The sequence below is a fragment of the Chrysochloris asiatica genome, unplaced genomic scaffold (genome assembly GCF_000296735.1).
Source record: "Chrysochloris asiatica unplaced genomic scaffold, ChrAsi1.0 scaffold00247, whole genome shotgun sequence".
In the NCBI taxonomy this organism is placed as follows: Eukaryota; Metazoa; Chordata; class Mammalia; order Afrosoricida; family Chrysochloridae; genus Chrysochloris; species Chrysochloris asiatica.
In genome coordinates, this window is record NW_006408765.1 from 2669243 (window position 1) to 2695663 (window position 26421).

The window sequence follows — 26421 nt, forward strand, 5'->3', positions numbered from 1 at the left end:
GTTAGTGAGGTTGGCCCAGGATCGGACATTGTTTAATTCTGCTGTGCATGGGGTCGCTATGGGTCGGTTCTGACTCGATGACAACTGACAACAACAATATGTATCGGAAAATGAATAAAGATGACTGAATAATTTATCCCTTTGAATTACAGTGTTAGGAAACATGATCGATTGCCAGAAGAATAAATAAACTCTTGGAAGAAACACTGCCAGAAAATCTCTTAGAAGGAAATATGAACAAACTTCACGTGATATATTTTGGACATGTTATCCAAACAAAACCAAACTCACTGCAGTCAAACTGAATCTTACTTAAAGTGACCCTGTACAGTGTTTCCAAGGCTACAAATCCTCACCAGAGCACACAACTTCATCAGGAGGGGCAAATTACTGGAGCTGCAAATCAAGTTTTGCAAAGTAGAAGGTCTATGAAAAAGAGGAAGGCCCTCTATGAAGTAACGTTACATTGTCTCTGAAACAATGGGCTCCAACATAGCAATGATAGTGAGGATGGTTCAGGACCTGGCATGTGTTTAATTCTTTTTGTACATAGGGTTGTTATGATATTAAACCTATTTAATATTCAACAGCACCTAACAACAACATTGCCAACACTCATCTGTCAGGTTGTTGTAATGTGATGGCTTGTGTCTTGCTGTGATGCTGGTAGCAATGCTACATGTATCTTAGATACCAGAAGTGTCACTCATGGAGGACAGGTTTCAGTGGGGCTGGACAGTTAAAACACACCATGAAGAAAGAGAGGTGGACCACTTCTGAATGATTAGCAACTGAAAACCTTATGAATAGAAGTGGAACATTATCAGATGTAGTGCTGGAAGATGAGCCCCAGAGATTGGCAGTCACTGAAAATATGACTGGGAAAAAGTTGCCTCCTCAAAATGGAGTTGACCTTAATGATGTGGATAGAACACAGGTTTAGAGTCCTTCATTTGCTAGGGTACAGGACTCAAAACGAGAAGAAACAGCTTCAAGCATTTATCACTAATCAGAACTTGGGATGTATGAAGTATGCATCTATGAAAATAGGACACTGTCAAAAATGGAATGGAACACATACAGATCAGTATGCTGGGCTTTGTTGCTGTTTTGTATCCATCTACTCAGTTCCTACTAATGGCGACTTTACATAGGGATTCCGAGAGTGGTTGGTGTGTTTGAACTGCTGACCTTCTCATTACCTGCCTAGAGCTTATCTAGTGCCACAGTAGAGCTTATCTAGTGCCATAGTCTAGTGTCCAACAGTGCCACAGTAGAGCCCTTCCTATGCAACAGTAACATAAAATGCACATTGTTGTTTTTATTGCTTTTAGGAGCCATTGAGTTGATTCCAATGTATAGCAACCCTACCCACAAAAGAACAAAACACTGGTTGGTCCTGCACCATTATCATGCTTGTTGTTACGAATGAGCCCATGGTTCCTGGCACTGTTTCAGTCCATCTCATGGTGTCTTCTTCTTTTTTGGCTAACCCTCTACCTACTAAGCATGATGTTCTCTTCCAGATTCTGGTCTCTCCTGATAACTTGTCCTAAGTATGATAGATGAAGTTTCACCATCCTGGATTCTAAGGAACATTCTGGCTATACTTATTCCAAGACATATTTGTTTGTTCTTCTGGCAGTCCATGTACTTTTAATATTTTTCATTAATACCATAATTCATCGATTCTTCTAGGGTCTTCCTTATTCACTGTCTAATTTTCACATGGATATGAGATGTCTAAAATACCATGACTTGGGTCAGGAGCAATTTAGTCTGCAAACTAATATCTTTACTTGTGAACACTTTAAAGAGATCTTTTGCAGCAGATCTGCCTAATGCAATATGACATTTGATATCCTGACTCCTACTTCCATGAGTACTGATTGTGGATTCAAGCAAAGTGAAATCTGGCAACTTCAAACATTTCTCCATTTATCGTGATGCTATTTATTGGTCCATTTGTGAGAACATTTGTTTTCTTTCCATTGAGATTCTAAATGCTGAATTCTTTGATCTTCATCAATAATTAGTTCAAGTAGTTTTCACTTCTACATATGTTGTTGTTGTTGTTAAGTACCACTGAATTGGTTCTGATCCATAGTGACCATGTATAGGGTTTCCAAGGAGCGTTTGGTGAGCTTGAACTGCCAACCTTGCTGTTCAAATGACTTTGTAGTTCAGTGCATTGATCCACAGTGCCACATCAGGGCTCCACTTCTACATATGCTGTTGTTGTGAAGTGCCGTTGAGTCAGTTTCTACCCATAGCGACCCTGTATAGGGTTTCCGAGGAGCAGCTGGTGAGCTTGAACCGCCAACCTTGCAGTTCAAATGGCTTTGCAGTCAGACGCATTAACCCACAATGCCACACCAGGACTCCAGACATCTATATATGTTGTTGTTGTTGTTGTTAAATGCCGTCGAGTCGGTTCTGACCTATAGCGACCCTCGAGAGGGTTTCCAAGGAGTGACTGGTGAGCTTGAACCACCAACCTTGCAGTTCAAACTGACTTTGCAGTCTAGCGCATTAACCCACAGCGCCACATATAGCAGGTTATTAATTAGTTTCCTCCAATCCTGATGTCAGGCATTTCTTCATATAATCCTACTTCACAAATTATTTGCTTAGAATACATGGTGAATATGAATGATGAAAGAATACAACCCTGGTGTACACCTTTACTGATTTTAAGCCATTCAGTATTTTCTTGTTTTGTTCTAATGTCTGCCTCTTAGTCTATGTACAGATTCCTCATGAGTACATATAAGTGTTATGGAATGCCCATTCTTTGAAAAATTCTCCATGGCTTGTCATGATCCACACAGTTGAAAGTTTTGAATATTCAATAAAGCACAAGTAAACATCTTTCAGGTATTTTCTGTTTTAAACCAAGATCCATCTGTCTTTAGCGATAGTATTCCTGGTACCAACCTAAATATTTTGCCGCTCCATGTTGATACACTGCTGTAGTTGTTTACATTAAATTCAGCAAAAAGTAACCTGTCTGTAATTTTAAAAGTATTGTTGTCAATGATTTCTATATTCTGTCGGCTCACCTTTCTTTGAGATGTGCACAAATACGTATCTCTTCCAATTGTTTGGCCACGTAGCTGTCTTCCAAATTTCTTGACAGAGATCAGTGAGAGCCTACAGCACTGCATCTGTTTGTTAAAAGATTTCCATTTATATTCAATTCCTAGAGACTTGTTTTTCACCAGAACCTTTACGACAGCTTGGACTTTTTCTTTCGGTACCTTCAGTTGTTGATCATATGCTACCTGTTATAATGTTTAAACATTCCTAACACTTATTTTGGTATAGTGACTCTGTGTATGTCTTCCATCTTCTTTGATGTTTTCTGCATCATTCAGTATTTTGCCCATAATATATTTCAATATTGTAAGTTGAGGCTTGAATCTTCTCTTCATTTTTTTCAGCTTGACAAATGCTACACATGTTGCTCTTTTTGGTTTTCTAACTCCAGGATTTTGCATATTTCATTATAATATTTAGGCTTTACCAACTGCCCTTTGAAATTTTCTGTTTAGCCCTTTAAGCTCCTCATTTCTTCCATTCACTTTAGCTTTGCTATGCACAAAAGCAAGTTTCAGAGTCTCTTCTGATATTCACTTAGAACTTTTCTTTGTTTCCTTTCTTGTTTATGAACTTTTGCATTCTTACTATAGGAAGTTCTTGCTGTCCTCTTATGAAATGGACTGTTATTGGCCATTCTGAAATGGGCAATAATATACTTTACTATGCTGGTTATGACAAACTGAAGAGGAATGGCATTGCAATGATTGTCAAAAAGAGCATCTCAAGACATATTTAAGAATAATACTTTCTGTGACAGATTAACATCAATATGCCTCTAAAGAAGTACAGTTAAAAGCAATATTATTCAGATTTATACACCAACAACTGAAGGCAGTGATTATGAAACAGAATAGTACAGGGTTGCTATGACTCAGAACCAACTCCGTGGCACTTTACAACAACAACAACCAAGTTCTTCAGTCTGAAATTGATCAAACTTGCAATCAAGATATATTTATAATTACTGGTGATTGGAATGCAAAAGTTGGAAATGAAAAGGAAGAAATGGAAGTTGGAAAAAGGATGTGTAGGTCATAGATGTGCTGCTGGAGATGACATGATAGTATTTTTCAAGACGAATGACTTATTCATTGCAAATACCATTTCTTCAACAACATAAAAAATGACCCTACATCTAGACCTCACATAGGAATCTGTAGGAAAAGATAATGGAGAAGCTCAATATCGTCAACTAAAACTAGGCCAGGGACATATCATCAGTTGATTATATGAAAGTTCAGTCTAAGATTTAAAAAATTAAATCAAGTCCATGAAATTCAAAATATGCCTTGTACGTATCTCACCTGAATTTAGAGTCCATCTCAAGAATAGTTTTGATGTATAAGATACTAATGACTGGAAACCAGAGAAGTACTGGGATGGAATCAAGAACATCACAGAGAAAGAAAGCAAAAGATCGTTAAAAAGACATAAAAGAAAGAAAAGGCCAAGTGTATGTCAAAAGAGACTGAAAATTGCTCTTCAATGTAGTGAAACTAAAGCAAATGGAAGAAATGAGGATATAAAAGAGCTGAGCAAAAAATTTCAAAGACCAGTAGTAGAAGACAAACTAAAATATTATAATGAAATCTGAAAAGACCTGGGCTTACAAAACCAAAATGTAAGAACAGGTTCACAATTATTCAACCTGAAAGACTTGAAGAATTAATTCAAGCCTAGATTTGCAACATTGAAGGACTCTGTGGACAATATACTGAATGATGTAGGAAGCATCCAAAGGAGGATGGAAGGATGCAATAAGTAACTGTACAAACAGAATTGGTAGATGTACAGTCATTTAAAAAGGTATCATATGATCAAGAACCCTTTGTATTTAAGGAAAAAGTACAAGCTGCATAGGAGCACTGTTGAAAAACAAAACTCCCGGGCTTGATGAAATAGAAATTAACATATTTCAACAAACTGATACCACACTTGAAGCACTCACTCATCTATGTCAAGAAAGTTGGAGGACACTATATAGCCAACTGATTAGAAGCGATCCATATTTTTTACCCATTCCAAAATAGGTGTCCCAGTAAACTATGGCTATAATTGAACAATATAATCAATATCACAGAAAAGTAAAATTTTGCTGAAGATTTTATTTTATTTTTTTAATGATTGCAGTAGTACAGCATGAAGCTGCCAGTGATTCAAGTTGGATTCAGAAGAGTATGTGGAACTAGGGATATCACTGCTGATATCAGATGGATCTTGGCTGAAAGCAAGACTATAACATAGAAGTTTACTTGTGCTTTGTTAACTATGCAAAGGCATCTGACTATGGATCATAGCAAACTATCGATAACATTATTTAAAATGTATATTCTAGAACACTTAATTGTACACATAAGGAACCTGTACATAGACTGAGAGCCAGTCATTAGAACAGAAAAAGAGAATACTAAATGAATCTAAGAACATTTTGCAATTCAAATGAGAGTGGGAAGATGTGGGAATATGGTAAAAAGAAAAGAAAAATAACAAATAGGGGTTTATACACACAAAACAAACTATTCAGCAAGCAAAAAACAAAACAAAACAACCCTGTAAGTATGCCTATTAGTTCAGTGAAGCTCTGATTTTTACTACCAAAAGAAACCATGACTACAGACTTCAAAGTTTGTGAAGTTTAACTTTTAAAAATGACCTTTGTACCTCAGTGTTTTAGCACAATGCAGACTGAGAAAGCTGTTTCTGAGGATTATTTTCCAATTCTTATCTCATATGCAACAAAGGAGGATAATAGAATAGGATGAATTAGTTTGAGTTCCTGAAAACTAATGCACAGAACTCCTAGAGCGAACATGGCACTTAGGATAAGCACTAACCCTCAGTCAATTTGATCCTAAAGGTCGGTGGTTCAAACTTAACAGCTGCTCCTGGAACCAACTTGAAGCCACTTAACAAAAGCAACAATCAAGGAATAAGGAACTCTGATGGTGCCATGGTTAAACACTCTGCTGTAATAAAAATGTTGGCTGTTCAAACCCGCCAATGGGTGGCTCATGGTAGAAGAGACCTGGAGATCTGCTCCCATAGAGATTGTTGTTGTTAAGTGCCGTTGAGTTGGTTCCAACCCATAGCAACCTTGAAGAGAGTTTCCACGGGAGCAGAATGCCTCATCTTTCTCCCTTGGAGTAGCTGATAGTTTTGAACTGCTGACCTTGCCGTTTGCAGCCCGATTCGTAACCACTATGCTACCAAAGCTCCTTAGAGATTGCAACTGAGGAAATCCTACAGGGCAGTTCTATTCTATCATATAAGTTAGGATATACTCAAAAGAACACAGCAACAATAATAATAGTAATAAATGATTAGTCACCATCCTGAGTTTAAAAGACTCTCAAAATGTCTTTACAATAGAATTTCAGAATTGTTACTAATTAGAGTTTGCTCTGTGGTTCCTGCTCTTCATCTTTCTGAAAGGAAATGCCAACTGTAGTTATCCTGACCAGTTTTACTTTGATATATGCTGAGTCTTGGATAGATAATTTTGCTTCTATGGATCAAAAAATCCATAGGTAAATTTGCTGAAAGAGCCATCAAGTCACTAATAGATAAGAGTTTGTTTTGTCTTTCTCGCAGTAAAGTTTAAGTGCATTCTGCATCTGAGGAATAAGAAAATGGTATATCTAGCTTCCATAATTGTGGATAGTAATCATTAGAATATTTCATGAATACTCAAGCTTTCTTTCCAGGAAAATTACATTGAGTGCTTTTGATGTTTTCAAAAGGTTTGTCTTCTGTTGTTGTTGTTGGTGGTGGTGTTATTAAGTGCCATCTCAGATACTTCCAAATCACAACGGCCCTATTGCAAAAGAGCAAAACAATGCCTAGTCATATACCATTCTCATAATTGTGTTTGAGCCTATTGTTGCAGCTACTGCATCCATCCATCTCAGTCAGGGTCTTCCTTTTTATCACCAACCTTCAACTTGGCCAAGCATAGTCAATAATACACAATAAATAATAAATAATAGAACCCCTTTCTGATATTCTGTGCTTTCAGCCCAAATCCTTCTGGTGCCAGCAGTGATATCCATCATTCCATGTTGACTTCTGAATCTGACTTTAATTTCTGGCATCTCCCTGCTGCCATCAAAATTTTAAACAATTTCCTTGTATTTGATATTAGTGATATTGTTTGATAATCTTTACATTTTGTTGGGTGATCTAGCTTTGGAATATGCATATGTATGGATTTCTTCCAATCTCTTTGGCAGATAGAGTCGTCCAATTTCTTGGTGAGTACTTTCAGTGGTACATCAGTTTGTTGAAACATTTAAATTGTATTAAGTCAATTCCTTGAACCCTGTTGTTCCCCAGTAGTTCTGTGCAGCTTGGATTTCTTCTTGCAATACCATCAGTTATTGCTCATATGCTACTACTGAAATTTTTTATATCAACCAATTCTATTTGGTACAGTGACTCTTTGAATGTATTCCACCTTCATTTGATCCTTCCTGCATCATTCAATATGTTGTCCATTGTTCTTGTTGTTGTTAAGTGCCATTGAGTCAATTCTTACTCAAAGTGACTCTGTGTGGGGTTTCTGAGGAGCAGTTGATGAATTTGAAGTGACAAACTTGTGGTTCAAATGAACCTTGAGGTCCAGTGCTTATCCTACAGTATCACACCAATCCTTCAATAATGCAAGTTAAGGTTTACATGTTTTCATCAATTCTTTCAGCTTGAGAAATGCTGTGCAAGTTCTTCCCTTTACATTTTCTAACTCCAGAATTTCTTTTCACATTTCACTGTAATACTTTTACCTTGTCTTTTCACAATGGACAAAAATAAATAAATTTTAATGTTATAATCCAAACATAGTTTGCAGTTCTTTAATCAATGTAGCTTTACCTAGTTTATTTTGCATGGTTGTTGTTGTTGTTAAGTGTTGTACAACTGGTTCCGATCCATAGCAATCTTGTGTGGGGTTTCCAAGGAATGGCTGGTGAGCATGAAACACTGAACTTATGGATCAAACCAACACTGCTATCCAATGCATTAACCCACAGTGCCACACAAGGACTCCCTTAACATAGTAAATCACTTCAAATTTAACTAATGGTAAAGGACATATATTGGCTCATATAACTGAAACTCCAGAAACCAGGTGGGTTTAACTCCACTCCACTGCCATCGAGTCAGTTCTGACTCAAAGCGATGTTGAATAGTATTTTCAAGGTGGAAAGTCTCATCTTTCTCCCATAGAGGAGCTGATGGGTTTCAACTGCTACCCTTGCAATTAGCAACCGAATGTTTATGCTACTGCACTTTGATATTATTTAGCAACTCAGTGATATAACTAAGGTGGACAGATGTTTCTACCATACATGGTACAAGCAACTTTCTTTCATATCGTAGAAGAAACGCTAATGTCTCTCCCTGTAGCAGTTGTAGAAAAATAAAAAATCTTCTCTACCCCTGCCCTAAGTATTCCAAGCAAATATTTTCCATTGTCCAATAAATAATGTTCCATGTGTTCTGAACAGATTTTTTAAATCAGGGAAATATTTTTCCATGATTAGCTGCATTTGTCATCCTAAACTGATCTTTTTAACCAGGGAAAGGGTCTACCAAAATTAGTTGGATACATCGGTATAAACTCAATACCATATTTTAAATTGGTGTTCTGAAGAGAATATATGAGATCCTTTCAGTGTATGATATGTATTGAAGTGCAAGTTCAGTGGTTCAAACTCACCAGGTGCTCCTCCAAAATCTACACAGGGTCGCTATAAATCCAGAACAACTCAAAGGCAGTTAACCACAAAAATGTGTAAGGAGTCCTGGTGTTGCATTGTAGATTAAGCACTGAACTGGTGATCACAGCAGCTAAACCCACCAACCTCTCCTCAGAAACCTTATAAGTGTTACTGAGTTAGAACCAACTACATGGCATTAAACAACAAGAGCAATAAATAACATGTAAAGTACCATGCTCATTACAATTGAGATATTTGATAAAGATATACTTATTTTTCCTGGGAAATATATTTCTTACTGTACACTAATGATGATCTATCAGCTGAGGGAGAAGCTGTTTTGAGAAAAAAGTAAGAATCATCTATATAAACAAATAGAAATAAATCATTATATTTTTATGATTGTATATCAAGTTATACTATAATCTTTTTATTAGCATTTATGCATTCTAACATTATAGTTGCTGTTGTTTCGTTGGTTCCAACCCATGGAAACCTGTAAAGGGTTTTCGTGGACCAGCTGGTGAGCTTGAACCGCCAATCTTGTGATTCAAAGTGACTTTCCAGTCCAGTGCACTAATCCACCGTGCCACACCAGGACTCGTAACATTATAGTAGTATAAGGTATATCCAGTTAAGATGCAGTTTCAAATGGAGAATGCTCTCGAAAAGTATCACTTAGGCAATTCCCATTACAAAGTGACCTTTAGTTAGCATCCTAATATTATTAAATATATATCTTCCCATTCACCAGAGCATGGTCCTGAGAAAGTCATATGATGGCAGGCTACAAAACACACCTTAGATTTCCTATACTTCAAGTGATAACACAGTTTTTCTAAAGAATAATGATATTGTGGTATGGTGCCATAGGATAATCACTGAAGTGCTACACACAAGGTCAGCAGTTCAAACCCATGAGCTGCTCCTTGGAAACACTATACAGGGTTACTATGAGTTGAAACCGACTTGGTAGCACTTAACTACAACAAAAAACAACAATGTCTTGCCTTTAGAGAAAGATACAACCAGTAGGGAGAAAGAATGAAGACAGAGAGAAAAAAATAAAGACTGGGCAGACAATTCTCTTGCAAAAGCAAAGACCTTGCAAAGCACATGTGGGGCAGGAAAAAAAACTTAGCAAAACACTTATTTTTAGTGAATAGCAAGAATTACTATTCCCCTTTGAGCTCACCAGCCCTGACAAATGCAGAAGTCCACTAACCACAAGCACTACCCCTAACACGCCATGCGAAAGGCACAGTAACAATTTATTCAGTCAAGTTGTTAACCTCATTATGGTGCTTCAGAGACAGACCTGGGTCTCAAAGCAGAGACTTGGACACGGTATACATGGATGAGAAATGAGCAACCACCTAGAGGAAAAAGGAGCCAGGAAGTAAGATATGAAATCACAGGATGTTGTCAATAATGCTGACAGTATCATATCGTGTTCCCCGCTCTTTAGCCCTATAAAATTACCAAGGCTGTGAGCTCAGGGAGATACTGCTGTTGTGGCAAAGCTCAACTGTAGAAGAACATGACATCAGGATTGGAGCGAGACTCATTAACAATCTTGCTTGCTGGAAATAAAGAGGACTTAAAAAATACTGACGAAGATCAAAGACTGTATAGACTTTAGTATATCGCACCTCAGTGTAAAGAAAAAGTCTTCCAACTGCACCAATAAATAACATTATGATAAATGGAGAAAAGACATTGTGAAATAATTCATTTTGCTTAGATTCACAATCAACACACTTGGAAGCAAGAGTCAGGAAATCAAATGACATATTGCATTAGGAAAACCTGCTACAAAACAACAACAACAACAAAAACACTTTAAACTGTTAAAGAGCCAAGAAAGCAGTTTGAGGACTAAGGTGCACCTGACCCAAGCCACGGTACTTTCAACCACTTCATATGTATGTAAAAGTTGGAAAGAGAATAAGGAAGACTGTAGAAGAATTGATGAATTTGAATGATTTTGTTAGAGAATAATGTTAAAAGTACCCTAATCTGCCAGAAGAACAAACAAGTAAGTTCTAGAATTAAATACAGTCAGAAAGTTCCTTAGAAACCAGGATGGAAAGACCGGACATGTTATAGGGAAGGACCAGTCCCTGGAGAAGAACATCATGCTTGGTAAATTGGAGGGTCAGCAAAAACCAGAAATATCCACAACGAAATGGACTGACACAGTGGCAGCAGCATTGGGTTCAAATGTAAGAATTGTGATGATGACACAGGAATGGTCAGTGTTTTGTTACATTGTGCACAGGGAAGCCATGAATCAGAAATAACTTGATAGCACCTAACACTAGCATTATTAAGGTGTTTTGAGTTTTATAGTGACCCTGCATAGGGTTTCTAAGGAGTGACTGGGTTTGAACTGTTCACCTTGTAGTTAGCAGTCAAGTGCTAATGACATATTTTCCTAATTGTTGTTAAGTGTCATCAAGTTGATGTCAATTCCAAGCAATCCTGTATAGGGTTCCCAGGGTTGATTGGTGGATTTGAACCTCCAAAGTTGCTGTTAGCATTACAGTACTAGTCTTGCATAGTCACACCAGGACTAGATTTGTTTAAATAGTGTTCTTACAGCAGAAAATTATTTCAGGTTGCAAGACATGAAAAGATCAATGTATTCTATTTTGAAATTCTCTTAATTTTTTGCAAGCAGCAACAGGTGCATTTTCCAGGATTTGTCTTTTAAATAACAAAAATTAATCAAATATAAACAACATCAAAATAACAGTATTCTATGCTAAGTAAATTACTGATTGAGTTTTATACTGCTATAATTATAAGAAGAAAGAAACTGGCAAAAGTTTTCTGTACCTAACAGAACTCAGAATAACTTGTTTTCTTCCTATTTTGTGTGGTGACAATTATTAGCATTTAACATTTCTGCTGTAATTATGCTGATAGACACCTTTCATGTGATTATTTTTGTTTAAGGATAAATTGCCTATATTCAAAGGCAGAATGTATTTTGTATGAAATAACATAGACAAGCTGATTTTTTTCTCAGACTCAACAATTTTTTTTTTAAATAAGTATGAGTCGGTTCCGACTCCACGGCACATAACAACAACAACAACATATTCTTTGCAGCTATTATTATTTAAATATTTTTAAAGTTAAGTTGAATTAAACGTTTGGAAGTAACCTAAAACTGTACTATACCACAATCTGTATCGTCTTTTCAGAGTATAATTAGAGTTGAATTTCAGGCATATATACAAGGATTCATGAATTATTTTTTATTATTACATATAAAGTTGGGAGTCGTGACATGGAGCTGTAGGCTAAGCACTGGACTGTTAACCACAAGGCTGGCATTTCAAACCCATCAGCTTCTTCAAAGAACCATTGTACATGATTTCTATGAGTTGAAACCAAATCAAAGGCACTTAAGAGCAGCAATATATATAAAATTTAGAAATTCTCAACAGATACATTTAAAAAGTGATACTTATACACAGTACTTCTCTTTTGCCAATAATCAGGCAAATAAAGGAAACTAGTTCAACTCCTTACAAAGTACTTGTTGTTGTCAAGTGTGGTTGAGTCAATTTGACTCATACCAACCCTGTAAGCAAGAGTGTGGAAACTTTTTCTGCCAAAACATATAACATCATTTATAGGCCATACAAAATTATCTGTAGATGATGACAACATTGAGTATGCATGTGAAATGATTCTGTTGAAAAGATGAGTGGCAGTGAATTATGTAGCAAATTACTTGGTTCTGCCTATAAAATAATTCATAACAAATTTGGATCTCAAAAAGTTTGTATGAGATAGGTACCAAAACAAATCATGGAAAAGCATAAATAGAGGTATTTGGACATTTGTAAACAAAATTTGGACCTACACTCAAAAGAAGGTAAAAGTTTCTTTAAAAAAATTATTACTGGTGACAAGATATGGATTTATCACTATGAGCCTGAGAACAAATGGCAGAATATGGAAAGGAAACATCCTTAATTGCCAAGCAAGAAAAAGTTAAAAAATCAACCACCAGAAGCATTTTCCCATCACGCAAATCCTGTTTGCCGTGCTTCTTGGACTCTGCTTGCAGCATGGCCCCAAAACTCCTTCCTCAAATTAAGAAACGTAAGGTTCAGCAGACTTTGGCCTCTTTGAACTTACCAAAGGGAGAAAAAGAAAGCAGGAAGCAATTGAACATATTGATGAAGGGCAAAATGAAATAGACAGATTTAATGAGCAAGCCAGTGAGGAGAGTTTGAAGATAGAACAGAAATACAACAAACTCCGCTAACCATTCTTTCAGAAGAAGTCAGAATTGATCACCAAAATCCCAAATTTTGGGTAACAACATTTGTCAACCATCCACAAGTGTTTGCATTGCTTGGGAAGGAAGATGAAGAGGAACTGCATTATTCTACCAGAGTTGAAGTGACAGAATTTCATCCAAATGAGAATGGTGATACATTACCAAAACCAACTGAAATTAAATGGAAATCTGCAAAGGACTTGACAAAATGCTCAAGTCAAGCACAGAATAAAGTCAGCAAGAGGAGGCAGCATGAAGAACCAGAGAGCTTTTTCACCTGATCATTCTGATGCAGGTACAAATGAGTTAGGAGTGGTTATCAAAGATTATATTTGGCTAAATTCATTACAGTACTATTTAGTTCCTGATATGGATGATGAAGAAATGGAAGAAAATTATGATGATGATGATAATGAAGAAAAAGAAGGAAGAGGAAGTTAGAAAGATATTGATGAAGAAGGGAATGAAGATGAAGTAGAAGAAGATGAAGATGGTGATGAGGGAGAGGAATGACAGGAGCATGAAGAAGAAGATGACTAATAAGAACATGACCAATAAAACTGTTAAGAAGATGAATAATAAGACTAATAAGAACTAATAAGGATTCTAACCTTTTAAATTGTTTCTTCAATCCCTGGAAGCAAGTTTCAGGCTTTTATGTTCTTCTTTTCCTTTCCTGTCATGTGCTCAGTCATCCTGTTCTTGAGGTCCCTTTTCGCTCCAGTACACCATGGCTCTCAATGTATTTTAAAGGAGAAATATCTTGAGCAGATAAAGTGGGAAAAGAATCGCTACTCCTTTCTGTTCCCAAATTAATTTTTATCCATTCCTGTCTTAACAAAATCTATGGAATCAATGCACCACCACGCTCCGTGAGTACAAAACAAAACTTTCTGTTCTCTTTGCTCTGCTGGAAGCTGGAGGATGTGAGGTCCCTGTGCAGTAGTGCATAGAATCCTATCTTTTTTTTTTTTTCCTTTCTCTGTATATTGGGCTCATAGATTACACTGTGTTTCTCTGTGAATGTGGACATTTAGCATTTACCAACATGTATCTGTTTACTTTCTCTTTTTGAAAAAAAGAATTTTTTTTTTTAATGGAGCTATAGAAAGTAAGCAAAGGTTGGATTTGAGATGGTTGGGTGGGTTAATTGGGCATGTTGAAGACATGGCTTCTCCTTTGGCATGCTTAATTGTAATGTTTAACAGACATCCTTGCAGCTTAAGATGATACATTCAAAGTAAAATTCTCTCCTAAAGATGACTTGAGCCCTGCCCCTCAATGTCCTATTTGGAATTGACATTCTCCATTGTAATTTTTTCACTGTTTATTTTAAAAATTCTTTTTGTTTCACTAGAAAGGAAAGATGATGCTCAGATGAAAAGTTTACAAGTTGCTTTGTTACAATAAAACTAAATGTGCACACACACAAATAAAACAGTAAACCATCAGGTAGAAAATTGATGCTTACAATTTTCTGGGATTCTCAAGGGCTAGTATTGGAACATCATCAGGAAAAGACTTCGACAATCAATAGTGCTTCTAACAGTGAGATGCTCACTGAAGAGCTGAAGACTAAACATTGAATTAAACTCAGAGAACTGCTCTCCAAGTTTGTTATCTTGCATGAAAATGCACATCACCACAACTCTGCCCACACTGTTGACACTCTGCAAAAACATCATTTTGAGGTGTTAAAGCATCCTCTCTATAGTCCTGATCTTCCTTTCTTGGACTTTCACCTGTTTGGTCCCCTAAAAGTAGCCCTTAGAGGACAAAGATACATTACTGATGAATAAATGAAGACAGAAGTGCATTCATGGCCCATATCTCAGCCTAAAACATTTTTAATAAGGGCACAGAACAATAACAATATATATATACACACACACACACACAAATACATATACGTGGTGCTGTAAGATAAGTACTGGACTGCAAGGTTAGTTTGAGCCACAAGATTGGAGTATAAGCTTACCAGTTGCTCCTCAGAAACCCTATACAGGTTTTGCTATGAGGCGGAAATGACTTAATAGCACTTTACAAATATACTTAACAGGGTTAATGTGCCAGACTGCAAAGCCATTTGAACTGCAAGGTTGGTGGTTTAAGCTCACCAGATGCTCCTCGGAAACCCTATAGGGGGTCGCTATGGGTTGGCATCCACTCGACAGCACTTAACAACAACATATATGTATATAGCAGTCCTGGCATGGTGCTGCAGGTTAATGCGCTGGACTGTAAGGTTAGTTTGAACCGCAGGGTCAGAAGTTCAACCTCACTAGTCTATAGTTGTTGTTGTTAAGTACCTTCGGGTCAGTTCTGATTCATAGCGACAATCCTGCATAGGGTTTCTGAGAAGCATATGGTTAAGTTTGAATTGCCAACTTTGTAGATTCCAGTCTACTGCTTATTCTACAGTACCACACCAGGGCTCCATTTATATGTATTGTTGTTGTTGTTAAGTGCCATTGAGTCAGTTCTGACTCATAGCAACCCTGTATAGGGTTTCCAGGGAGCAGCTAGTGAGTTTGAACCTCTGACCTTTTGGTTTAAACTGACCTTGTGGTCCAGTGCTTTATCCCACAGTGCCACATCAGAACTTTATATATGATATAAAATGTCAATGAGTTATTCTGAGTCACAGAAACCCTGTATAGGATTTCCAATGAGTGGCTGGGGGTTTTGAACCACCAACCTTGTAGTTAGCAGTCTAGTGCTTATTCTACAGTGCCACACGAGGAAGTCTTATACATAGTGGGTCGATATGCATTGGGACTAACTCCACAGCACACAACAATAACATACAGTTACTATTAAAACTAGCATTGCTCTTCTACTATTTAATTCAGCCTATTTGGAAACAAAACCCCCAGTGCTCACTTAGTGACTTATTTTCTTGGAAAAATCTAAAAAGTAGCACCTTTTTGTGAATTTCCCAAATTTGGAGGTCAGAATTTCTTGGTCTAATCTATTATGCATTATGATATATAGATTAAAGTTGTTTTGCTTTTTTTCTAAGTCTAGGAAAGTTACTATACATTGAAATTTGTCTAAAATTTATAAAAATCATAATTATTTTCCAATATCAGACAATCCTTCATGTACAGCACAGATTAATTGACTAATAAATGAAATTTGACTATTAAATTGAAAAACTGGAGGACCTGGAGAATAGAAATCATGAGGTTTTTCAACAATGTCAAAGGGATAGGGACCTCTGATCCTAGACTGAATTTTCATTTATATAAATAGAAAATTGCAAAAAATGAGAATTATTTAAATCTCACTCTTTTGATAGAATGATCACTGGTGGCACAATGAATAAAGTATTCATTTGGTAATCTACAGGTCTGTGGTCCAAATGCACCTGCCATTTGGTGAGAGAAAGATGTGGCAGTCTTGGAAACCCTATGGATTCTATGCCTTCTCATGGAGTTTCTATAGGTCAGAATCAACTTGGTGTCAATTGGTTTAAAACTTAAATCTGTTATCTTTTCCTAAATCCATTTACTTAAGTCTATTTTCCTACTCTTTTGGTTTGTAATTTGGTAAACTTTAACCATCAAAACTATGTTACTTTGCTCAACCATTTATTGTGGTTTTACAAAACAGCAGACATCATCAAACGTTATGTGTTTAGCTTACTGGATCACCAAAAGAAGAAGAACATTAAAGTGTATAAATGTGACCTCGTGGCAGTTCAAACATTTTAACATATGTTAAAGCTATGTCCAACATTTTGACTCCATTCTACGTAATTATGTTCTCCACACTCTGGCGGTTATTAGTACTCTTTAATGATGAGTCTGATTATGAATGTTTCACTTTTAGTCATCTTTTACTCTTTTGTGTTCAACACTTGATAAACATAGACTTTTATAGGTTATGCAGTCAGTAGGAAAAAATATTGATAACTATAAGGGAAAAGAAAGAAAGAGACAAGGGGAGAGTCTTGGCTTCAATAGCAGGCAGGTTTATTGAGAGTAAACCTGGGAGGGGGTACTCTAAGTCACCAGAGGAGAACAAGAGCCTGCCTGTTTCTTACAGACTGGGCTATTTAAGGTGGTATGGTCTCTATACAGTTTGGCGAGTTTACAAATGGGAGGGGGGTATGGAGATTTTCCTAAAACCTGGAATTACTGGAGGATGGCATCTAGGTGTAGTAAAGACTTAAGCTTTCCAGAGACCAGAAGCTTCAGCAGGACTTCATTCAGCGCTAACTGGGGGTAGTTGCAATGCCATTTTGTTGATCAGATGCAAGGTCCTTCAATAACACAATCATTCAGTTACAGTTATTCAGAACTAACAAATAGCAGGACCCAAAGAACACTATTAAACTAGAATTTACGTAATTGTGAATATAAAAACAGAAAGTTAAGTAATAGTAACTATTCATGAGATTCCTGTTATTGTAAATAATACATAAATACAAATTCTCTCTACATTTTATTTCACAAGTGAAACTCAAAAACCACTAAAAGATTTCAGAAGATATCAGAGGTATCAGATAGTAAATTATTGTACTGAAAAAGATAAGGTCATTCTTTTATAAGTAAGTGATAAAATATATAATCTCAAGAGCAGGCTAGATTCTTGCTAGAATCACGCAGCAAAATATGAAGCATCATATATGCACCCAGTAAAATACTGAATAACCAGTATATGTTTATTCAGTGTTTTATTGAACAGCCATATATTCATGTAACAATATGTTATAGGAACAGAACATATGTTATAGTCATATAATATGAATGCCGATTAAAAGATAAATAACAAAATAAAATCCCTTTGAAGTATGCAATAGTTTTCTATACAAGGGTACAATAACCTTCCCAAGACAAGTTTTTGCTTTGTTTTGCCAAAGATTTGGTTGTGCATCAAAATGAAAGTCTTACCTGAATCCTCAAAGTCACTGTTATAAGCTTTCCAAGTTTCAGTTATTCGAAGAAGATTTTCCTCCATAGCTTGAATGTCCATGGAGGGGCAGTTACATTCTGGAAATTTGGGACCACACTGACACCAGCAGTCATTGTCCTTACAGATAAACTCTCCTTCTGAATTACAAGCAATGTAGCTTAAAGCTGCTTGTACAAAACGCTCCTGAAGATAGTCTGGAAGGAGTACCTGAAGCCCTTAAAAAACAAAGAAAGCAAGCAAAGAAGTTTTTTGTTTTGTTTGTTCACATTTAAGAAAAAAAAAATTGTTTACCATATTTAGCAAAAATGTTATTTTTTAAAGAATATTTGAATAGAAACATGCATATTTTAAAATTATTGTCAAAATGATCTGAGAAAAAATTGCTAATATTTATAATCCTTTCAACTTATGCTGACTCCATGAACCATCAAAGATCTCATTGCTTTTCTATAAGCAAGTTTTATAAAGGTACAATCTCTTAGGAAAAAATATCCAAAAGAGACAGTAAAAGGTATTAAATACTTAGAGCATATGGTATCTCAGGAAAAATTATAGTTTTAATTTAAAGATAAATTTTAAAACTTTAGGAAAATTTGAAAACAAATCACTAGATACAATTAAATATAAAATCACCAGTAAGTCTGACCAATATCAAATTTCTATTTAGCATAAAATTAGATTTTTTACAATGTATCTTTCTTAAGATAAGTCATTTGTATACCTTCATTATTATTTGTTAGGCCAAATATTATCATCTAGGAAAAATACCATACTTTACAAATGTTTTACCTGTTAAACTAACTGCATTATTTCAGACTATATCTCCCATATGTTGGTTAGGAAAAGTATTCTTAGCACATACATATTTACTTTGAATAATTTTTATATCATGTCAAACAAAACTACTTACTGACTGCTTTAAATTAAAAGAGAATTGCTAGGTAATTTGTAAGACATGAAAAAAAATGAGAAATATTCTTTGCTTTTAAGGTATTTGAAATGTACATAGTAAAAATTAAAGAAATAATTATGTATTAATATTGTACAACAGTATTTAATAACTGAGAGTGGTAATAGTTATTCATTAAGTATAAATAATTGGCTAAACTATCATACAAGGGTGACAAGAAAAAGAAAAAAATATTCATGAAAAAATAGAACTTAAACATTAGTTAAACTTAGGTTGCTTTAAACTCTGAGATATAAAGTTTTTATGCTAAGGATATATCAGCAAAATAAAAAATAAATAAAGTGCTGTATGTATTTTTTAATTGGCAACTAACAGTATCTTTTTAATGTGTGTGGGCTATATGAACATAATGTGTGTGTTGACTAGAAAAATTAATTTGGAGTCATATGATTGGGGGTATTAGTTCAGTAATGTGCATGGAATTAATTCAATGGAATTTAAAAACTGTTGATTACTTTTGAGCATTTATGAAGGCAATTAAAAAAGTATTGCTACAAAATTATAGAAACATTTATAAACTATCAAAATGTAAAGAGATTGTTTCTCTATATATCCTCAATATAGGTCTATACACTTCTGAAAACAGTATTTCTATCCCTCCATTTGTGGGCTAATGAACTGAACTGCAAAGTCGATTTGAACTGCAAGACTGGCAGTTCAGCCTCACTAGTTGCTCCTTGTAAACCCTATACAGGGTCACTATGGGTCAGAGCAGATTTGATGGCACTTAACAACAACAACACTTCAAGGTTATCAGTTCAGACCCACCAGCCATTCCACAGAAACCCTATACAGGACTGCTATGAGACTAAACAGACTCAGTGGCACTTAAGAACAGCAACACAACAATCCTTCCCTTTGAGTCATGACAAAGAAAAGAGACCCAATGATATGCAGAAATTATCAGACAATATTATTAATATCACATTGTGAAGAATAGGAAATCCAGAATATTGTGCTCCTTCAAACAGAACAAGGGGATGCTGAATAGTTTAAAATCAAGAAAAGTATGCATCAGAATTGTATTAATTCACCATACTTATTTAATCTGTATGCTCAGCAAATAATACAAGAAAATGAACTATATGAAAAATAAAGAGGCATCAGGATTGGAGAAAGTTTCATTAATAACCTGCTTTTTAGAAACAAAGAGGATTTGAAACTCAGAGTATAGATACCTTCAGTAGAATTTACCTTGATGTAAAGAAAACAAAAATACTCATAGCTGAACGAATAAATAATATCATGATAAACAGAGAAAAGATCAATTTTTTTCAAAGATTCCATCAAACAATATATTGCATCAGACAAATCTGCTGCAAAATAGCAAGGATATCCTTTTGAGGACTAAGGTGGGCCTGACTCAATCCCTGGTAATTTCAATATCCTTATATATATGAGAGCCTTTGCCAACAAATAAGGAAAACTAGAGAACTATAGTGTTATCAAAGATTATTGAAATTACCATGCAAGAAAGGTAAACACATTTGTCTTTGAAGAAGTACAGCTGGATTGCTTTTTGCAGTTGAGCAAGGTGAGATTTCTTCTCACATACATTAGACATGTCTGGAGAGACTAGTCCCTGAAGAAGAACATCATGCTTAATAAAGTGGAAGTTCACTGAAAAAGAAAATCCTCAATGAGATGTATTGACACTGGCGGTAACAATGGGCTCAAACATAAGAATTATGAGGATCGACTAGGACTGGGCAGTGTTTCATTTTATTTCACTTGGAGGTGCTATGAGTTAGAATTCACTAGGCCATACCAAATAAAAAGACCACTTTTTGGAAGATTTTGCGATACTCAGTTTACATCATATCAAAATGGAGGGACTCCAATTGTGCTTCTTTAAAATGTTCTTTGAGTTTTGGTATAAAAAGAAGTCTGAAGGGACAATATATCATTTTCAAAAGAAATTTTCATGATACAGCCCTTGCTACACTAAAAGAATAAGAAGATGTACTGTCATGATAGCAAAAATGTAACTGATGTAACTTTCCAGGCTTTTTATCACAAAGAATGTAATTTGCAACTTTGTTAAATAAGCCCCCATGATCACCCTGTGACCTTTGAGAAAATCTGTCAAGATAACACTTTGCTGTTGTTAGGTGCTGTCGAGTGAGTTCCAATACATAGTGACATAGTATACACAACAAAACAAAAACTGCTCAGTCCTGTGCCATCCTCACAATCCCTATTACATAAAAGGCCATTGCTGCTGACACTGTGCCAAATCATCTCATTAGGGATCTTCCTCTGTTTCACTGAACCTTCACTTTACAAAGCATGATGTCCTTCTCCAGGGAATGGTTCCTCTTGATAATATGTCTGAAGTATGAGAGATACAATCACTCCTTCCTGGCTTCTTAGGGGTATTCTGACTGTACTTCTTCCAACATGATCTGTTTGTTCTTATGACAGTCCTTGGTACTTTTAGTAGTCTGCACCAACACCATAACTCAAATGCATGAATTCTTCTAAGGTCTTCTGTATTCATTGTCCAGCTTTCACATGCATATGATGCTACTGAAAATACAATGGCTCAGGTCAGGTATACCTTAGTCCTCAAACTCGCATCTTTGCTTTTGAACATTTTAAAGGGGTCTTGAGGAACAGATTTGCCTAAAGGAGTATATTAGTTGATTTCCTAACTGCTGCTTCCTTGACTATAGATATTGGACCCAAGCAAAATGAAGTCTGCAGCAACTTCTATCATTTATCCATTTATTATGATGTTATTTACTGGTCCAGTGCTGAAGATTTCTGTTCTCTTTGCATTGAGGTGCAGTCCATAATGAAGAATGTGGTATTTGACGCTCATCAATAAGTATTTTAATTCATCTTCACTTTCAGCAAACAAGGTTGTATCTTCTGAATATTGCAGGTTGTTAAAAAATCTTCCTTCAATCCTGGTACCAGGTTACTTTTCATATAACCCAACTTCTCAGATTATTCACTCAGCATATAGATTGAATAAGTATAGTGAAAAATACATCCCTGGCACATACCTTTCCTGATTTAAATCAGTGCTCACTTGTTCTGTCTAAACAGCTGCTTCTTGGTTTATATAGTTTCTCCATGAGCACAATTAAGTATTCTGGAATACCCATTCTTCGCAATGCTACCCATAGCTTGTCATGATCCACACAATTTAAAGCCTTTCCATGGTCAATTATGCACAAGTAAACATCTTTCTGGTATTCTCTACATTTTGCCAAGATCCATTGGATTTAAGCAACGACAACCCTCATTCCATGTCCTTGTCTGAATCTGTTTTTAACCTTTGGCAGTGTTTTCTCTCAATGTACTGTTGCAGCTATTTTTTTTTTTTTTTTAATTATCTTTAGCAAAATTTTACTTGCATGTGATATTACGCCATAATATCACCTTCATAAGATTGAATCTTGTTTGAAAGACTGATAGAAAGATCGACTATTTTAGCTAGTTGATTTCTGCAAAATGATTCTGACACCAATCCAGGAGAAGCTTGTTTTGGCCAAGATGTCCATGTAAAACAAAAAATGTTGAACCATGTGAGATCCTAACTCACGTTTCTGTTACTAGTATGTGGATTTTGCCAAGGTTGATGATCTTCCCTTTCTTGGTTCATCTTAGAGGTCTTCCTGATCTTCCTAAAGATTGAGCCTTCTAAAAACTATTATCTTATATGGGAAAGCATTCTTATATAACTTTGTTACAAATCATCAATGATTTGTGTAGATTTCTACCTGATTTTGTTATAAATGTGATGTCTGCCGGGACCTTAATCCCCCCACACACCATAGCACAATCCTATGTCTTTCTCTGAAGGCACCCTAATGAGGTTAAGACAAATGTATTACTGAGAGTCCTTGTATGCAGACATCCACTGATTGCAGGGACTTGTTTAAACACATTTTGCTTGTCATAAACCCATATAAATATGAACTGGAACCCTAATAGCAATTCTTTTAACTTATCCTTGTAGTGTACAATGAACGGTCCTTATTTGGAAGTGAAGGAATAAAGAAAAGAGATTTGTTTCAAAAGAAGATTGTAAAGCTTTATACTAGAGAAATCATGATGGAAAGACATTTAAGGCAATAGGATAGAAGGTCTGGCAATTTACTAGGTAGTATTTTGTTTCATGTGAAGAGTCCTGGTGTGTTGCTCTATGAAAAGCAATGGACTGCTAGCCACAAGGCTGGCAGTTCAAACCCACCAGCTACTCCTTGAAAACCCTATACATGATAGCTATGAGTTGGAATCATTCAATGATCCTTAACAACAACAACAAGAAAGAAGGTGAAATGTATTCAATTACTTAAAGGGATAACGTGATAAAAGAATAAATAGTCTGAAATGTCTTTTAGCCCTATTGGTCAAAGATTAATGTCAACTTCAAAAAAACCCACTAATTTATTCTGAAACCCCTCTTTTATTGATAAATCAGATAGAATAAATCAGTATCTGCTACTGGCCCCCCAAATCAGTATAAATTCTATGTGGACCAAGTATATAGAAATCCCTGATATATTTCAATCTTAATTTTTAACAAAATAAAAAATAAATAAGAAATTATTTCATGGCAACTTTCCATCTAGAACAGGGATGGGGAATGTTCAGCCCTTCGGCTGTATATGGCATGGAAAATCATTTGGTCTGATCCTGCCAAGGCAGCTGCAGTTCCAGCCATCACATTGTTGCTATTAAGTACTATCGAGTCGGTTCTGACTCATAGTTAACCCATATAAGGTTTCCAAGGAACAGCTGGTGAGCTTGAATCACTGACTTTAAACCCTCAGCGCCACACCAGGATTCCAGCCGTCACATTGTTGTTGTTGTTGTTGTTAAGTGCCATCCAGTCAGTTCTGACCTACAGTGTCCCTGTATAGGGTTTCTGAGGAGCAATTGGTGAGCTTGAACCGCCAACCTTGCAATTCAAACGGCTTTGCAGTCTGGCGCATTAACCCACAGCACCACACCATCACATTAGGGGTGAGTTAATCCAATCTTTGACCAAATAATGCAGGCTAATTTTTAAAGTTGATAATTTTGTATGGCCCATGAATGATGTTATAAATTTTGGCAGACACTCTAGAAAGATGATAGTGCTTTAACTGAAATAGAAAAGTCTGGAGGAGGAGTTTGGACAGGATAGATTGGTGACTAGAAACAATGACATAAGCTTTATATACATAAGTACTACTGCTATGGTGATATAAACACATTTCCTAAAAGAAGGAGACTGACATTCTATAAAATTGCACTAAAATAAAGCTTTAGGGAAAAGAGGTTCAGGAATAGATCACACAAAACTTTGTACTTTTAGAGCTATACAACTAACATAAACAATAATTGATACCTAGAGACATAACTGGAATTGCTTTGGCAGACAACTCAGAATGGCTAGAAGATGCCTTAAGGAATTAAAAAAATATGTACAGAAATAAAAGAATAGAAATACTGACACTAATTAGAGCAGTTTCAGATAATACTGAGATGTGCTGGTATGGCGCTGTGGGTTAATGAACCAGACTGTAAAGCCATTTGAACTGCAAAGTCAGTGGTTCATGCTCACCAGCTGCTCATTGGAAGCACTATACAGGATCACTATGGGTCGGAACTGACTCGATGGCACTTAACAACAACAACAACAATAGATAATGCTGAAATGATGTTTCAGGAACTGAGCTCTAAACTGAGAATCACAGAGTATAATATTGATGTTTCCAGTAATAGAGAACTAGTTAGTTGTGAATCAGTCTTCTTATAGGAAATGTCTAGAAAATATGGACAAAATATGGCAAATTATCTGTGTGAAATAATATGATCATTAAAACAACTAGAATTTGGAAGATATCCTGGCTGCATCAAACATTGGATCTAGTTTTTCCATCAGGGGTTTGCCAGAAAAGCAGTAAGTGTATTGAAGTTTTGAACCAGCCCTTGAAAAGATATTCAAGAAGTAAAACGTAAACAACAACTTTGCCCAAATGGATTAACTTACAACAGAATCAAACACCTGTGGGTCCTGCACCTTTCTCACAATTGCTGCTATATTGAGCTCATTATTACTGTCACTCTGCCATTCAGCTCATTGGGGATCTCCCTCCTTTTGGCTGTTGCTCCACTTTAACAAGCATGAATGATACAGAAAACATCAAAAAGATGGAAAGTATGCAAAGTATCACTGTACCAAAATGAGATGGTCAATGTTAAAACATTTCATGAACTAACACATGATATAGAATTGATGGTACTGGAAGAAGGAGTCCACGCTGCACTGAAGGCACTGGCAAAAAACAAGCCTTCATGAATTGACAGAATACAAATTGAAATCTTTCAATAAACTGATGCAGTACTGGAGGCACTCACTGATCTATGCCAAAAAATTTGGAAGATAGCTACCTGGCCAAATGACTGAAAGAGATCAACATCTGTGCCCATTCCAAAGTGAGGTGACCTAACCAAATGCACAATTCATTAAAATATAACATGCAGGAATACATTTCTGAAGATAATTAAAAAACAACTTCATTAGTACATCAACAGAGAACTGTCAGAAACTATGGCATATAAAGAAGAGGACTTGTACCATAAGATACCGTTGCTGATGTTAGATGTATCTTGGCTGAAAACAGGTAATTCCAGAAAAATGTTTCTTTGTGCTTAATGACTATGCAGATGCTTTTGACTGTGTGGATTATATCAAGCTATGGATAACATTGTGAAGAACTAATCCCCAACAACTAATTTTGCCCATGAGGAGCATGTACATAGACCAAAAGGTCATAATTTGAAAAGAATAAGGGATACTGAACAGTTTAAAATACAGAAAAGTGTGAACTAGTGCTACATTCTTTCTTTCACCATACTTATTCAATCTGTATACTGAGGAAAATAATCCAAGAACCTGGATTATATGAAGAAGGACATGGCATCAGGATTGGAGGAAGAATCATAAACAACCTGCAATATGCAGATATTTCAACTTTGCTTGCTGGAAGCAAAGAAAACTTAAAATATTTCAGATGAAGATCAAAGACTTCAGCTTTTGAAAATCTGGATCAATAAATAACATCAAGACAACCATAATCTTTTTTCCATTTATCATTATGTTATTTATTCAATGAACTGCAATTATTTCTGTTATACTTTCATTTAGAAGCGTCTTATTTGCTATATTGTAGAAAGAGTTATGAAAATTAATATATCAATTTCAATACACATTTGCAAATATTTTTGTGAATTACTTTGGTTATATATCCTAAGCCTACTTTTATCAATAATTTTGATTTGTTTGTTGTTGTTAGATGCCATCAAGTCGGTACCAACTCATAGAGATCTTATGAACAGCAGAATGAAACACTGCCTGTTCATGGGCCAACTCACTACTTGAGTTGCCACGCTTGAGTCCATCGATGCTA

At 35.8% G+C, this 26421-nt stretch overlaps 1 protein-coding gene across 2 annotated transcripts in view; it reads right to left on the reverse strand.

Moving 5' to 3' along the window:
- The window catches only part of BRINP3 (bone morphogenetic protein/retinoic acid inducible neural-specific 3), a 737483-nt gene that overhangs the window by 275696 nt on the left and 435366 nt on the right, over positions 1–26421 (reverse strand). For both annotated transcript variants that reach the window (XM_006873665.1, XM_006873664.1), the window contains one exon: positions 18018–18254. In XM_006873665.1, coding sequence (XP_006873727.1) covers positions 18018–18254 — 237 coding nt within the window. The remainder of the gene's footprint in view (positions 1–18017; positions 18255–26421) is intronic.